General features: G+C 41.8%; 1 protein-coding gene across 2 annotated transcripts in view; it reads right to left on the bottom strand.

Annotated features, from left to right (window-relative positions):
- Nucleotides 1-16,240, bottom strand: part of QSER1 (glutamine and serine rich 1) — a 95,104-nt gene extending 78,864 nt beyond the window's left edge. The window contains exon 1 of one of the 2 annotated variants that reach the window (XM_081279971.1): nt 13,665-16,240. In XM_081279971.1, coding sequence (XP_081136097.1) covers nt 13,665-14,164 — 500 coding nt within the window. In that variant the 5' untranslated portion in view covers nt 14,165-16,240. Of the gene's footprint in view, nt 1-13,279 lie in introns of both variants that reach the window. The other variant, XM_081279972.1, reaches the window with a different exon arrangement.
- Between the last annotated feature and the right edge of the window lie 452 nt (nt 16,241-16,692).

Raw genomic sequence — 16,692 nt, 5'->3', positions numbered from 1 at the left:
GTTCTGCCTCACCTCAGGGCTCAGAGCTATGAATTCAGATAACTGCGGATTGAACCTCTAAAACCTTGAACCCCACATAAATTTCTTATTCTCTATGTTGTTCTTGTAAGGTCTTTTGGTAACAGCAACAAAAAGCTGACAAAAACAGAAACTGGTACCAAGAAGCGGGGTCACTGCTGTACCCAACTAGACCATGTGGTTCTGTAGTCTTTGGAGCTGGAATGAGAAATTTTGAAAACTTTAAGATACAGGCTGAAAACTCTTTGCAATGTTGTAAGCAAAGCTGATACCAGTCCCGTACCCCCCACAACTCCCACAACCCTGTGAACTGAGAATTGCTGAGGCAAGCATAGAAAGCAAGTTTTATTTAAGAAAGTGACAGAGACAAGACTTCTCTGAAGGGGCCCCAAACCTGGGAGTCCTGAAAAGGGTGTGCATCTTGCTCTTTTATAGACCCCAGAATTGCCATCTCTTTATTCTCAGTGTATGTGCCTAGAAGCAGGGATTGGGGGGGGGGGGCGGGTTAACTGTTAGCAACCCAGAGTGTCCAGGAGAAGGATCACAGGAATAATAACCCATGGTTCTCTATTTGATAACCAGTCATCCTCTCCCCCCCATCATTCATTACCTACACAAATTGCCTGGTCTTCATCCCTGCCTAGGCCAGAAGGGGCTGCAGGCAGATTGCTTTTTGGCAGAGAAAGCATATGGGGGTTAAGTACAGTGGGCCCATTTAACAGAATTATTCTCGTAACCTTGTGTTCCCATCATTCTCATCTATTTGTCCCCTTACAAATCTTAACATGATCCTGGTTGGAGCTCAGAAGACCAGAATGCCAATAGGTCTGTGGATAGTAAAGACTGAGTTCATGAGGTTTCAGAAAGAGGATGACTCTATCAGAAATTGGACCAGAAGTCTACATTTTGCCCATGTCCTGAGATTTTTGTAATGCTGAATTTACAACTGAGGTACTAATGAGTACCTGACAGAGGAAATCTCAAGGCAGCACAGTATTCAGGCAGTGGCATGGATATTGCTGGCAGCTTTTAGCCAAAAGTTTACTATGATAATCAGGAGGAGAAAGCAATGCACAAATATTTGAAAAACTTACAATTTGGCCAGATAAATCAAAGTAAAACAGGAGCAAAGGAAGTTGTGATCTAAAGACATTACAGGCACTAAAGAGATACTAAATACTTTGCACAAAGACAACAAGATGGCTTGAGGGCATTTCAGGAATCCACAAAACCACACCCACCTCAGGCTCAAGAGTGTTAAAGTAAAAATTTCTTTAAAAGACTTGGGGGAAGTACCCTGCTTGCACAAGGGAGCCTAAGAAGTTTTTTTTATCATGCTCAGTCACCCAGGCACTTGAAGGCTGCAGCCATGGTCCTAGGAGGCTTGGCTACTGATCAAGATGGTGGCAGCCACTGGCATCAATCACTTGATGCTAGTTCTGCAGAAATGAAGGATTCTGGAGTCAGTGAGTCTTGGAGACTTCCACCAAGACTTCAAAGGCAGGCCTGGAAAGCCAAGCAAAGTGTAACAGGGTCAGAATCCCTGCAAGGTGCTGAACAGGGTGATGCATAAAGATATGAAAAGGAAGCCAAAGGTTCAGTGGAAACTTCTGAGATTAAGAAATGCCAGTAATGTGGAACATCTGCCTAGGAAAGATACAGGAATTGAGTAGGGGCAAGTCAATAGAGACCATATGGGCTGCAACCATGAAGGCCATAGGGGTGGAGCTACAGAAGTTCTTTGAAGAGAACATCATGATGCCCTGTGCCCTAAATGCTGAATGTGGAGCTATAGGACTTATTTGCCCAGCTGGATTTCAGTCTTGCTTTGGTCTCATTCCTTCTTTCTATGCCCCTATTTCTCCTTATGGAATAGAAATATACCATCATATATTGGATATATGTGACTTGCTCTTGAGGTTTACAGGAGAAAACATTCATGAATTCAGATGAGATTCTGGACTTGGACTTTTGGGTAATGCTGGAACTGTTAAGACTATGAGGACTATTGAAAATGGTCTAAATGTATTTTGCATTGCATGAGCATTTGAGGGCTGCAGTGGAAAAGTTAAGGTTTAAATATAAGGTGTCCCCTAAAAGCTCATGTGTGAGCTTATGCAGGAGTGAAATAAATGGATTAAGAGATTTAGCCTAACCAGTAGATTAATCCACTGAAATGGTTAACTGGGTGGTAACTGAAAGGCAGGTAGGATGTGGCTGGAGGAAGTGGGTCACTGGGGGAATGACTTTGGGCTTAATATCTTGTTACTTGTGAATAGAGATGTTTGTTTCCTGGTTGCCACGTCCTGAGCTGCTTTCCTCCACCATGCCCTTTTGCCATGATGTCCTGCCTCACCAAAGACCAAAACCTAAGTATGAATTCAGAGGACTGTGGACTGAACTTCTGAAACTGTGAGCCAAAATAAACTTTTTCTCTTCTACATTATTCTCATTGGTATTTTCATCACAATGACACAAAAACTGACCAAAACAGGGATATGTACTTGTGGGCCCCTCTCCTTTTTTAGTATACAAATGATTACAATATCTTTCAGTTTCTGCCTTATTTTTATAATTTTTTTTAAAATATGAAATAGTTGTTGGATTTCATAAATTTTCAGATCTACGTAGAAAACCTTTTCAACACTTGATTTACAAGTTTGGTGAATTACAATAAATATCATCTAAATCTGAATTTTTTTAAAAAGACAACAGGAATAACATTTATGTTGGTGGTCTCGAAGTGTGGTCCCTGGACAAGCAGCACTAGCATCACCTAGGAACTTGTTTTAGGGCTCTAACCCAGATCAACTGATTAAAAAGCTCTGGAGTTGGGCCAAGCAACCTGTGTTTCAACAAGTTCTCTGGGTGATTCTGAAGGACCACTAATCTATGGCAAGATCCTATGAGGGAAAGAAACCGTCAGACTCTTTTAGGACATTTGTTCATGTTGTTTTTTAAGGTATCAAGGAAATGTTACTTCTGCAACGAGAAAATTTTCTTGTCTATTTGTTTGTCTGACTCCCCAGCCCAACAGTGTATATACCACAAGAACAAAGATTTTGTCTGTTTTAATTGCTACCAAGTCCCCAATGCCTAGAAGAGTTGCATGATATATGTACTGACCAAAATGAATTAACATTTCTATTTCTTCAATGTATACATACTTCAAAACATGCTATAAACTGGTATACAACTTATTGTTCAAACCCCCCCCCTTCTTTTTTTTAAATCCAGGGCACTTAACCACTGCTGAGGGCCATTGCCAAGTAGGAATGACGCATCGAAATTTCCTTGCCAGCGTACCCCATGTTAAATGGACTTGCCTTGGAATTTTGCTGTTGACATTGCATGTAAGGTGACCTTGCTCAAGGATCAGGGCGGATCTGGGTTTAGAGCTGATCAGGTTTGAGGAAGTATCCCGGTCCTTGGGTTTAGGGCGTTCCCGGTTTAAGACAATTAAGACAATATGGGTTTTAGGGAAGCTGGAGGTTGAAGATTATTGCTGCTGGAAATAGGGCGTTCCTGCTGCCTGAGCTCCCATTGAGTTCTCGTGAGATTCAGAAAGTATATTGGAAAAGAAAGCCTCGTGGAGTAGGTGAATTGGGCGGCAGCAGAACTGGGATTTCCCCAGAACGTGTGTAGAGGCCGGTGTGAGTTCGGGAATAAAGAATTGCTGTTTGAATCGACAAAGCTGTGTGGTAGCTTGTGATCTTGTGCTCAGCCAAGACATTGGCAAACCACTGAGCCATATCCCCCGCCCCCGCCTTTTAAATTTTTTTGTAGTTGTAGATGGACAGAATGCCTTTATCTTGTTTATTTTTATGTGGTGCTGAGGATTGAACCCAGTGCTCATGCATGCTAGGCAAGTGCTCTACCACTAAGCTAGAGCCCCAGCGCAATCCCCATCCCTTTTTATTTTTATAAATTGCCTAAGGCAGTGCTAAATTGCTGAAGCTGGTCTGTAACTTGTAATCCCCCTGCCTTACCTCCCGAATCACTTGTATTATAGGTATGCACCACCACCCACCCCCCAACCTCCGCACAACTTTTTTCAATTAAAAAATAAATTTTAAAAAACATCTTTTAGTTCACTGTAATCATTTTTCTGGTGACCCAGCTCAAAATTTACTTTTTTCTTACCCTTTACTATGTACCCTGACAACACCCCAGGTTATTTTGATCTTTCACATTCATCTACTTCTTTCTACACCAACATATCTTTACCAATTTCCTATCACTTCTCTCTTGTCTGGTCTAGTGAATCACCTCTTATCTTGTATCCTGTTTTTTATCTCTGCCAATTCTAATCCATTCTGTTCTTAAATTCAAAAAAAAAAAAAAAATCAGCTGAGTGTAGTAGCATATGCCTGTCATCAAATCTACTCAGAAGGCTGAGGCAGGAGGAACACAAGTTCAAGACCAACATGGTAACTTAAGGAGACCCTGTCTTAAAATGAAAATGGGGCTGGGGAATGTACTCAGTAGTAAAGCATACCTAGGTTTGATACCAGTACAAAACACACACACACACACACACACACACACACACACACAAACACAAAATTACTTGAGAGAGTGATAAGGATATCACTATCCTTCTTAAAGAAAAACCTTTCAAAGTTCTTTAACCCTCATAGAGACTAAACTAAAAAAACTTCTAAAATCTAGCACTAATACTCTGTAGTAATGTTACTCCAATAAGCTCCTCAATGAACCACATGTTTGATAATCTCCCTCCCATAATGACTCTACTTGATCAAGGACAGAATTGACTAGCAGACTGTGACATAAGTGATCCTATGCCAGTTCAAGGCCCAGTCATTAACTGGCCCAATAGAATCACCTTTATTCCTCATGGAATACTTGTTCTTGGAAGCTCCTTAGGGCCAATCCTTTATTCCATGATGCAATATTAACAATTTCTTCTTTTTTAAATTTATTTTTTAGTTGTAGTTTGATAGAATACCTTTATTTATTTATTTATTTTTATGTGGTGTTGAGGATTGAACCCAGGGCCTTGCACATGCTAGGCAAGCACTCTACTGCTGAGCCACAATATTAACAATTTCAATCAATTTGTATTTAATCTACTTGACAAATGCTTCTATGAGCCCCCTGAACCAGATAAACTTTTCTCCTCTATGTCTCTAAAGCATGTTTGTACCAGTTGCCAGCCTCCTCAACTTAGCAAGACCCTGTCTCAAAATTAAAAAAAAAAAAAAAAAAAAAAAAGCTGGGGAGAGGACATCTGTTAGTGGTACAGTGCCCCAGGGTTCAATCCCCATTACCACACATACACGTACACATAAAAGTGTAAATCATATCATTTCATAAAAGGAAACTGAAGCACAGAAAGTTAAACTTTTGTAAGATCACACTGAAAGTAGCAGAGTCAAAATATAAACCCAAACATAGGACAGAGAAGAGCACTATTCTCTTGAAACACGGATTGTTAGTGGTGGCTAGTGATATGTGGAAAAGAGTGGTTAGTACTAAATGATACATATAAAGCAACAAAATTACTTCAGAGAGTGATAATGCTATCAAGAAAAAAAAAACAATTCTGTGATATGATAGTGTTGCAAAGTTAATTTAGATGGGCAGTTGGAGAAGAGGAAACATCTTGCAAAACACCTAAATATCCAAAATCAGCAAAGACCTGGAGAGAGAACTCTAGGTGAAGAGAACAGCTAGTGCAAAAGCTCTAAAACATGAGTAATTTTAGCACATTTCATGAAAGAGATAGTCAATGTGACTAAAGGATGGTGGAGGGATGGGAATGAGCTAAGGATGGAGAATTAGTTGAGGCTGAGATCACATAAGACCTTATTATAGGCTAAGGACTTGAATTTTACTCTGAATAACACTGAAAGATTTTAAGCAAGGTAATGATATCTGAATTATGTTTTGAAAAGTTAACTCTGCCTGTTGCATATTTAAATGCAAGAAGGCCAATGGAAAGTAAGGAAAGGAGTTGGTGGTAACTATGGAAACTGAGTATAGAGATCAAATCAATGAGTTCTGTTGAGGGGACCAGATATATACAGGGAGGAAAGAAATGATTATAGATGGTTCCAAACTATTGGAACCAGGCAACAAAGTAAATGGTGGTATTATTTATTAAAGGAGGATCAGGCCAGGTGTTAGGATGATAATCTCGTCTTGGACATATGTTTGAAATATCTGCTCAATGGCAGATGCTAGATATGAATCTATATATATATTTATCAATATAAATTTGAATAAAATCTCATATATATGGCAACCTGGAGAGGGAAAAAAAGAGGATGGATCTCCAAGTTCTTGGACAATTCAACATAGAAGCCAAACAGCAAAGCAGCAAGTATACCTGTCACCCTTGTAGATTACCAAGTTTGTTTTTTTTTAAATATATTTTTTAGTTGTTGGTGGATCTTTATTTTCTTTATTTATTTATATGTGGTGCTGAAAATTGAACTCAGTGCCTCACACACACTAGGCAAGCACTCTACCACTGTGCCACAAACCCAGCCCAAATGCCAAGTTCTTTAAAAGGCAAGATAATGTCTTTTTCATTTCTGTGGTACCTTGTAGAACTTAGCTGAGTATCATAAATTCAAAGATGCTCAGTACATTTTAATGAATGAATAAATAAGTGGCTTCCATTAAATTTCTCAAGCTTCAATGTGGAAATATTATACTTGAGGATGAAGGCACAGAACCTCATATCTTCTAGGCATTCAAATATTTGCTTAATGAATTAAAAAAAAAACTTGGCTGTGTTTTGGTAGACATATTTTAATACTCATTTTTCCAGAAAACACAGCAAGGAAAGAGAGAAGAAAAGCAGTTGCTTATTTCCTGTCATTTTTAACAATGATAATCACAAAAACACTAAACCTTTCATCTTGGTCCCTACTACAAGGTAGTGGGTGCATGGCACTGACGGCTACAACAGGACGAAAGGGACTTCCAATTCCCACACAAAAGTTGAGTTCTGGCTTTCATACCATAAGCAAGTATTAAGTAACACTATATTCTAGGTATGTAGCATATAAAGAGTAAGTGCTAAATATTAAAAATAATACTACAACAGCAAAACAGATAAGGTTCCTCAAAGAACTTCCATTCTAAAGTGGAAGACACTGATTATGTAAATACCATATAGGTATATAATGATATGAAAGTAAAATGTACTGTGGAAATATATACATAAAGTAACTGGAGTAAGTTTGGAAGGGAACAGGTTTCTGAATATAAGATACTTTAAGAAGTCAGTCTGGGAAGTAGGAAAAGAGTGACTGTATCTAGGTAGAGGAAAGGGCATATATGAAGGCCTTAAGTAGGAAGAATTCAGGATGATCCAAATGCTAACAACATTTTAAATGGGTTGTAAATGTAGGTGCATACGGGGCACATTGACCCTAGGAGGAGCCATTAAGTAGGCTTAAAGATGTTAAACCCAAGGCCAGGCAGTGGCACACATCTGTAATTCCAGCGGGGGATAGGGCACAGGAGGATTGCCAATTCAAAACCAGCCTCACAATTCAGGCACTTCATCCAGGTGCTAAGCAACTCAATGAGACCCTGTCTCTAATAAAACACAAAATAGGGCTAGGGATGTGGCTCATTGGTTGAGTGCCCCAGAGTTCAATCCCTGGTTCCCCAAAACAAAAACAAAACAAAAAGATGTTAAGCCCAGAACCAACAGGATCAAACTGGTAGATCTGTTTTTAAAAATCAATCTGCCTGGGCTGGGGTTGTGGCTCAGCGGTGGAGAGCTTTTGAGGCTCTGGGTTCGGTCCTTGGCACCACATAAAAATGAACAAGTGAAGTGAAGGTGTTGTGTCCAACCACAACTAAAATATATATATAAAAAAAATCTACCCAGGTGAAGTGGTATATACCTGTAATCCAAGCACCTTGGGAGGCTGAGGCAGGAGGATCACAAGTACAAGTTCAACCTCAGCAACTTGGTGAGAACCTATCTCAAAACAACAAAAAAGGCTGGGGAATGCAGCATAGTGCTAAAGCACCCCTAGGTTCAATCTTCAGTACAAAAAAAATCAATCTGGATGTATAAGGAGAATGACGAAGGGAAGAACGAAAGGGTCTGGTTTAAAGTGACTTATTAGAAAGCTACTGAAGTTATCCAAATGAAAAATAATGGCAGACTGGGTTAGTGTGGAGCAGTGGAAACCAAACTGGAAAACTCCAAGGTATATTTAAGAGATTTTTTAAAAGCAGTAGATGTGGGAGGCCATCCTTGCACATGATTTGAGTTACCTCCCTGGCTGGGCGAGAGGCGCTCAGACACATCCTTGTGTCCAGAGCTTTCCCCACCCTTCTCGGGTCCGGGGGCTTGTCCGTGTGGAGGCCACTATCCTGTCTGGCCACTACCCGAATACCCAATCTTCACACCTGACCCTAGGACACTGCCCCGCTTAATTTTCATTGGATGGGATTTTCCCCAGAATTTTTTGTTCCCCAATAAAAGTCCACTCCCAGGCATGTTCTCTCTTGCTCACTAGCTTCTTCAGTAAACCTAGCTACCACAATAGGTGGCTGGAGGCTGGAGGTAGGAGAAGCTGTCCTGTAGCTGGTTTAAAGGTAGTTAGAACCCGTCTCTTTAATTCGACTCCCTTCAGATTTCTCACCTACAGAACCTTCACTTATGAAGCCTGTGCTGGCTGGGGGCTAAAAGTAGATTCGGGCATGGCAGTACATACCTATAATTCCAGTGACTAAGGAGGCTGAAGTAGGATGGCAAGTTTGAGGCCAGCCTTGGCAACTTACCTGCAGAAACTTAGCAAGACCCTGTCTCACATAAAAACTAATAAGGGTTAGGGATACAATTCAGTGGTAGAGTGCTCTAGATTCAATCCCCAGTACCATTAAAAAAAAAAAAAAAAAAAAAAAGCTTTAGGGCTTAGTGACAGAGAACACAATGTACAGGTTTCTAGAATGAGAAATCAGGTAGAGAGAAGTATGACTGAGATGAGCCTCACTAGAAAAGCAAAGGTGAGATGAGTGGGGAAACGAGCTCATCATTAAATGCCCATTATATATCCAAGTCAAAGGTTACAAAGGTAGCTGGATATGTGACTAAGTCTTCACACGAGGTCTGAGCTGAAAACATAAACATGGACATTTTCACTGATATGGTTTTTAAAAACATGGACATGGAAAAAATTTTTTAAAAAATGGGCATGGATGTGATAGCCTCAGAAGAAAGCATAAAACAGACAAGAAATCATATTAATTACAAACCCTAAGTAAACAACAAAATGTAGATATTAAATAGAAGAGGAATAAAATCTAGTGAAACACAAAAGAAAAACTGTAGGCCAGTGATACAGAAAGAAAACAGGAAAGTTCAGTGCAGAAATGCAAAGAAGCATGTTTCAGGGCTGGGGTTGTGTCTCAGTGATAGAGCGATGGCTTAGCATGCATGAGGCATTGGGTTCGATCCTCAGCACCACATAAAAACAAACAATGTGTCCACCTAAAACTAAAAAAATACATAAATATATATACATAAAAAGAAGCATGTTTCAGTTAGGAAATGGTCAACAGTGGTAAAGAACACTGAAATTAGGATGTTGATGTTGATGTTCAGGATTCTAGGCCAACTCACAAAAGTTCATTTAACCATAATATAGGCGAATTACAGCATTAAACTATCTTACCATGAAGCACTGCAGTATAGTAGCCAAACATGCAAGCTCAAGACTCACAGCACCCAGATTTAAATCCTAGCTTCAATACTTGTCAGTTTTGTAGTTCTAGATATATTAACTTAATGTCTCTATGCCTCAGTTTCCTCATTCATAAGTAAAGGCAAAAATAATACTTACCTTAAAGAATCTCTGTGAGGATTAAATAAATTAATATGTATGTGTTTTAAAATAGCACAAATTAGTGCTGGGGATGTGGCTTAGTAATAGAGTGCTTGCCGGCATGCACAGGCCTCCCAGTTCAATCCCCAACACTGCAGAAAAAAAATAATAGTAATAATACAGCACAAATTAACTCTTGAGGTAAATGATAGCTACTATTCCAACAGTACTTCTATGGAAAATAGTGAACACTAAATAACTCCCCACTAATTTGGCATTGTCCTTATTGCTTTATCAACTGTGATCTTACAAGATCTTTTTTTCAAAAATCTTAAAACTTATTCAGGAGCTGAACATGGTGGTACACAACTGTAATCCCAGCTGAGGCAGGAGGATCACAAGTTGAGACCAGCCTCCACAACCTAGTGAGACCCTGTCTCAAAACTAAAAGAAAAAAATTAATAGGGCTGGGGATGTAGCTTAGTAGTAGACTATCCCTGGGTCGAGTCCCCAGCATCAAAAATAAAAAAAAGTATTTCCATTCAGACATTTTTCTGGTGCATATTCAAATATAAGGACAACATCTACCTGATGAAACACTAAGCTGCTTCTTGTTCTGCACAAGATTTAAATACAATGTAGAAAGGGGTAGCAGGTTTAGAGTTGCCTGATGACTATCTTATTTCCAAGAGTGTGCAAAGAGTGTGCAAAGATACGTATAGTACCTAAAACAGCCCCCTAAAAGGTATATCAGACTAAATGGTGATTGGGAAAGAACATGTTCATATGGTTCCTAAAACTGAGAAGAGCACAAATAAAAACATTCAGGGACAGAACTCTCTCCATAAGCCCCACTTGAGGAAAAATGCTCTGGTTTTCCATTGTTATTTTCCAACCATTAAAATAACAAGACTATCTAATATCTGATAGAGCAGTTGTATCCAAAAAAGTATTGTTCCAAACTCATGAAAATTTGTTTATCAGGCCCTTTCCCATCAAGTGATAAAAATGTTGTGTTTCAGGACCAAGATGTAAAGGAGGATGTTAGATCCCATGTCAATAACCGACTGGTCATTACCATCTGTCAATTTCTAAACAGGTTATAGGAAACAAGGTGACAGACAGGCTAATTCGTTATGGCTAAGTATCCATATTACATCATCACAGCTAGTACTCATTTGCACCTTCAGAAGAAACTGCCACAAAGGGAAACAAAACATTCAACTAATAACATGAATTATGAAAAAGCTTTTTTAAATGTTATAAAAATATGATTAAGCTTCTGAAATGTAGGTTATTTAAAGACTTAAAAGACATTTCAGTTATGGTACTTTTGATGTAACTGAAATAAGGGGCCATTTGCACAGTTTGAAAAATAAAATGAGGTAGAATTAAGAAGTGTGAGCAGCCCTGTACAGATGGCCTGATCCTAATACAAGATGTTAACAAAGCAGGTTTGTAGAGGAAGGAGAAGCCTGAATTTTCTATGCTATAATGTGACTGACCCCACCTCCAAAAAATTCAAAAGGGGGGATATCATTTAAAAATCAATAACTTACAATAAACAGAAAATATATCTTTTATATTAACAATTCCAACTCTGTCTACTTACTGTTTTCAGATATGTTTGGGAAGTCCCATTTTGTTACTTTGGTAAATAATATTTGGAAAATATGATAAGTATATTTTAGTTTCTTGCCTGAGAAGTATTCTGATAAAAGAAATAACAAAAATAACTAGGTAGCCTTCAGTTTCATTTACCTAACAAACATTTTTCACTTATAACACACAAAAAAATGAGGCAGATACCTATCACTGCTGTTCACTGAAGAGAAAGTAATTTTAATTAGTAATTTATAATTTATCATGTTCAATGTAAAAGCTACTTGAAAACTGATAGCTAAATATCACCAAAAAGAAATAATGGGAGAAGTGCCAACATTTACATAAACCTCCTCAAAATGGCTTGTTTATATATACAACAAATTGTAGCTATTTCTAAAAGGTTTAATCGTTGAACATCAAATTGGCATATCACTATTATCTTTTTTTAACTCCCTGGTCACTTAAACAAAGAGTCTAAAATTTTCTAAGGAGGCTCATTTCCCTTTTCTCATTCTTTCACAATCATCCCAAAGTACAATCTAAGACAAAGACCAGCTATACATATTTCCCAAATCATGAATGTGGAACTTCCATAAAAACAAAGAAGGCAATCTAGACTACTATAATGTACAAAGTTTAAAAAAAAAAAAGTTCACTTCTGTCGTGAAAATAATGAAGAAATCTGATGAGATCATAAACCCATGAAGCTTCCTGTTGGTAGCTGAGGATGAAGTCATTAGCAACCCAGGATTCCCAAGTCCTTGTAATCAGAAGCTGCACCTACCAGATACAGTATTGTTCGGGAGAGGTGGCTTTAAAACACCCGGCTCCCGAATCCTCCAAGCCAGACCACGCCTTCCAGTTATCATTCAAATGGAACCGTTTCAAAGTGTGGCACTACTACACAATTCCTTGCAAGCTTAAATATCAAGCAGGAGTCAACATTTTAGGTTCCCTTGGTTATGCTGAAGGAAAGATGAACTCTTGAACCCCGCGCTACATAATAAACCCAGGCTTCAGTAGCCGAAATGGAGGTGAAGCATGCTCTGGTTCCTCAACCTTTATGGCTTTCACTGATCAGCAGCCCCCGATTTCTTCCCAAACTCAGTCACCCCAAGGCACAGAAAGCAAACAGAGATTCCTTACTTCCTGCTGTTGTTAAAAGGGGAGAAAACCCTACAGCAACTTTGAACTCGTCGAAGAGAAATGGTTTAATCTTGGCCACCACTGCAAACATATGTCACACAGCCCCAACTCCGCGTTCCCGCCCCGCCGGGCCTCCTCCCCCGCGCGCGTCGCGCTCCGGGGGTGCTCCGGTAGCCCAGCCTTCCCGGGTCACCCAGTGTCAGGGACGCGGCCCCGCTCCTCTTCCTCTCCCACCTCCCCCACCCGCACACCGCCAGAGCCCCAAGACCACATTGTCGGTCACCCAGGTTCCAATACAATGGAATGTCACTGCCCCGAATTATCCGGGGCCCTCCTCGCCCCCCAGAGCCAGTCCTGGATCTCCCTGATACCGAGTTCGGTCTCGAGCCCAAACTTCACCATGTGAGAGACCAGGACCGGGAGATGACGGAGCCCCACGACTCCCGCCCAGCCCTCCCGTCAACCGCGGTCCTCAACCAGTTCCATACGCGAATGCTGCGCTGGGCGCCCCCACCCAGACGGGACCACCCCCTAGGAGTTATCAGCCCCCTCTCCCGAGAGGGGCGAGGGCGAGCGGAGAACTCCCCGCCCGACCCAGACCCCTGAGAGGCGCTGCAGCAGTGCGAAGGCCCCAAACGCATCCCCGGCCTTTCCTGGCCCACCGCGACCCCGCCGCCCACCCTCCCTACCTGGCCTTGAGGATGGGGCTGCTGCCGCTGCTGCAGCTGGGGCTAGAGGCGGCTGCTGGGGCTCGGGGTTCGTAGGCCCAGGCGGGGGTCGGGGTCTGCGCGGCGGCGCTGGAGGCGGCGGCGGGGGCGGCGGGGGCGGCGGGGGGCGCGGGCGGCGGCGGTGGGTCGGCGAAGTCCGAGGTCGGGTAGTTCCTGTCCATCGTGGGGGTGGCGTAGGGAGGACGGGCTGCAATGGGGGCTCCTCTAGGGCCCTGCGTGAGGGGGGCGGGAAGGGAGGGAGGGGCAGGGGGAGGAAGAGGAGGAGGAGGCGGCGGCTGCAGGGGGAGCTGCCCCCTCACATGGCCCTGAGGAGAGGCAGGAGGAGGGCGCGCGGGCGAGTCCGTACCGCGGCAGCCGGGGCTGCGGCAGGCTGCAAGGCTCCAGCCTGGGCGTCAGGGAAGCGGCGGCACCAGCGGCCGGGACTCGCGGCGGCGGCGGCGGCGGCCGCTGCGCCCCATGTTGGTGGATTTCCCAGGATGCACCTCCCGCCCCCCTCCGCCCCGCGGCCTCGCCCCGCCTCCCCTCGGCGCCCCGCGCTCGCAGCTCGTGGGCTGGGCGGGCGCGGGCGAGGCCTCCGCCGCTACCGGTCGGCTCTGGAGGGGCAGCCACGGCTAAGGAGGCGAAGTCTGACGACCCGGCCGACCCCGGGGACTCGGAGAGCACCCGGCAGCCGAAGCCCGCGGGCCGCGGACGTCTGCCCGGAGGGGAGCTGTCCGCTCTCACTGCGCCCGCGTGGGAAGGGGCCGCGCTTCCCGATCGCCCCACCGAGGGAGGGGACAGTGAGCGGAAACGCAGCCTAGGGTGCCGCAAAGCGGGAGGCTTGTCAGCGCTTTTCCTGGAGTTCATTACTTGACCCTTCGGATTATTTTGAGAGATTCAGAGACACTCAATCTCCAAATCGCTATTTCTTTCTCTGCGCCCCAAACCAGAAACAGCTGAACGGGCTGTTTTACAGTTCCGTTTACTCCCTTCCTGCCCAAAGCTTGCTGGGCAAAAGGACCCTTTTCCTGCTGCTAGAGGAGATTTATATTCAAAGAAATTCAAATTCAAACGTATTACTTTCCAATCCTCGCTGAAAGGGCCTTTCCCAGGAGTTCTTATTAACTGTCCCCATCCCCCAACTTGGGGATTTTCCCACTCTAGATTTTTGAATCTTTGTATTCCAAAATAAATACTGGCTCTTCGTTGATCAATCCAACTACCATCTGGATGACTTTTATAACAATAAGTCTAACTCAGTATGCAATGTGTGTTGGGCTTTTTTTTTTTTTTTTTGGTCGAGATTCGGAACCTCTGCAGGACTCTACCCAAACATTTCTTATCTGACTTCCAAGATGTTGGTGTGGAGTAATTTTAATGACTACTTGAGGTTTTTCTGTTGTCTATCAGTTGTGTTTCTTCTCATGAGGAAATTAAGAGATCAGAGAAATCACTTGGCCCTTCAGCCAAAGTTAAAATAACGGTGAAGTTATATTTAATGACCACCTTTTAAAAATCAATATTGGTTTAACACCTATTACATGCTTAGCACAGCAATCTATCCCTCAAGATAAGCCTAAGGTAAAGGTTTTTAGCAAATCTAGACAGGCGTAGAGGAAGACCTGATAATCTTGATACACTATCTCTAATGACCATTTAAAAAGCTGTTTTAAATTTAAGGACTACCTGGTACAGGGGCTACTAATCCTTCTGAGATTAATTTTGTCCTGGGAGATTCTGTTTTCCTCCTGGTGCCTACATCCTTTTGTTCCTATTCATTCTTTTTTGTAAACCCTTTTGCACCTGCGAAGCTTGGAGCCAGGTCCTGGGGTGGGGAAGGAAAGTTAAGTAGTCTTATTTACAAATGAATTCAAGCTGTGGACAAAACTGACCTTGCAATTTTAAGTTAATTACAGTATGCATTTACTAAAGATATCTTTGAAAGTGATTTTCATTGGGGAAGGAATTTGCCAAATGTAAGATCCTACAGAGAAGTAACATAAATTTCCATTACATTTTTTTTTATTTCTGCATACTGGAAATGTGGAATCTAAATACAATAAGTTTTCCAAATAACTTTTATATTTATAAACTACTTTTGTGAGTTTAAAGTTTCGTTTCTGTGGAAAAGCTAAGAAATGAAGTGGCATACTATAAATGTTTTATGGCACTTAGTTTGAGACCATAACTGGTACTCAAAGTAAGTTATGGGGAGCAGGGCATGGTAGCCCATGCCTGTAATCCCAGCCACCCAGGAGGCTGAGGCAGGAGGATTGCAAGTTTGGGGCCAACCCAGGCAATTTAGTAAGACCCTGTTTCAGAAGTTCTTAAAATGGCTGGGAATGTAGCTCAGTGGTACAGCACCCCTGGGTTCAATTCCCAGAACCTCAAAAAAAGTGAGTTATGCTAGCAATAGCAAACAAGTGGCAATAAAACCTTTGTCATCTCTTACACCATTATTAGTTTATGCCACATTGATCAAAGAACAGATATTAAGGGAAAACTTTTGTATTTTTACTTATTTTGGTACCAAAGACTGAATCCAGGGGCACTTAACCCCTGAGCCTCATCCCAGCTTTTTTTATTTTTAACTTTGAGACAGGGTCTCACTAAATTGCTTAGGGCCTTGTTAATTTACTGAGGCTGCCCTCAGCCTCCTTAGCCTCTGGGATTACAGGAATGCTTCACTGTGCCCAAATGAGTAGTATTAAATAATATATCCTGTCGTCAGATGTTCCTTTGCCCTTCAAATGAAATTTTCTTAGTTTATCCTAAAGTCAAATGTTGCAACATGTTTATGATTAGCATCATTAAATCATTTAACTTAACATTTTTTAATTGATGAGTCATAATTGTATAATTTTATGGGATATAATGTAATGTTTTGGTATATGTAAATAAATATTTTTCCCTACTGAAAATATATTCCCAACTCTGCATTTTCCATGATCTGTTTTATATCATCCCCAATCTAGCTGCTTCAAGACTGATCTAGGTAATATCAAAAGTTTAGAATAAATGTTGTTTTTGTTTTAAATAATAACAACCATTCTATTTTGTGTGTGTGTATGTGTGGTACTAGGATTTTAACTCATGGCCTCCCAGAGCACTCTACCACTGAGCTACATCTTCAGCTCATTTTACTTTCATATTTTGAGATGAGGTCATACTAAGATGCCTAGACTGAGCTCCAACTTGCCATCCCCCTATTTTCAGCCTCCCAAGCCACTAGGATTCATTTCATTTTTTCCTGTGGAACTCCTGTTCATTCACTAAGATTCAAATGAAGCTGGGCACATTGGCACATGCCTATAATCCCACTGACTCAGGAAACAGACAGGAGGATCACAAGTTCGAGGACAGTCTCAGTAATTTAGTGAGGCCCTCAGCAACTT

This window comes from Spermophilus citellus (genome assembly GCF_964194105.1).
Source record: "Spermophilus citellus genome assembly, chromosome: 2".
Classification (NCBI taxonomy): Eukaryota; Metazoa; Chordata; class Mammalia; order Rodentia; family Sciuridae; genus Spermophilus; species Spermophilus citellus.
This window is presented reverse-complemented; position numbering and strand designations above follow the sequence as displayed.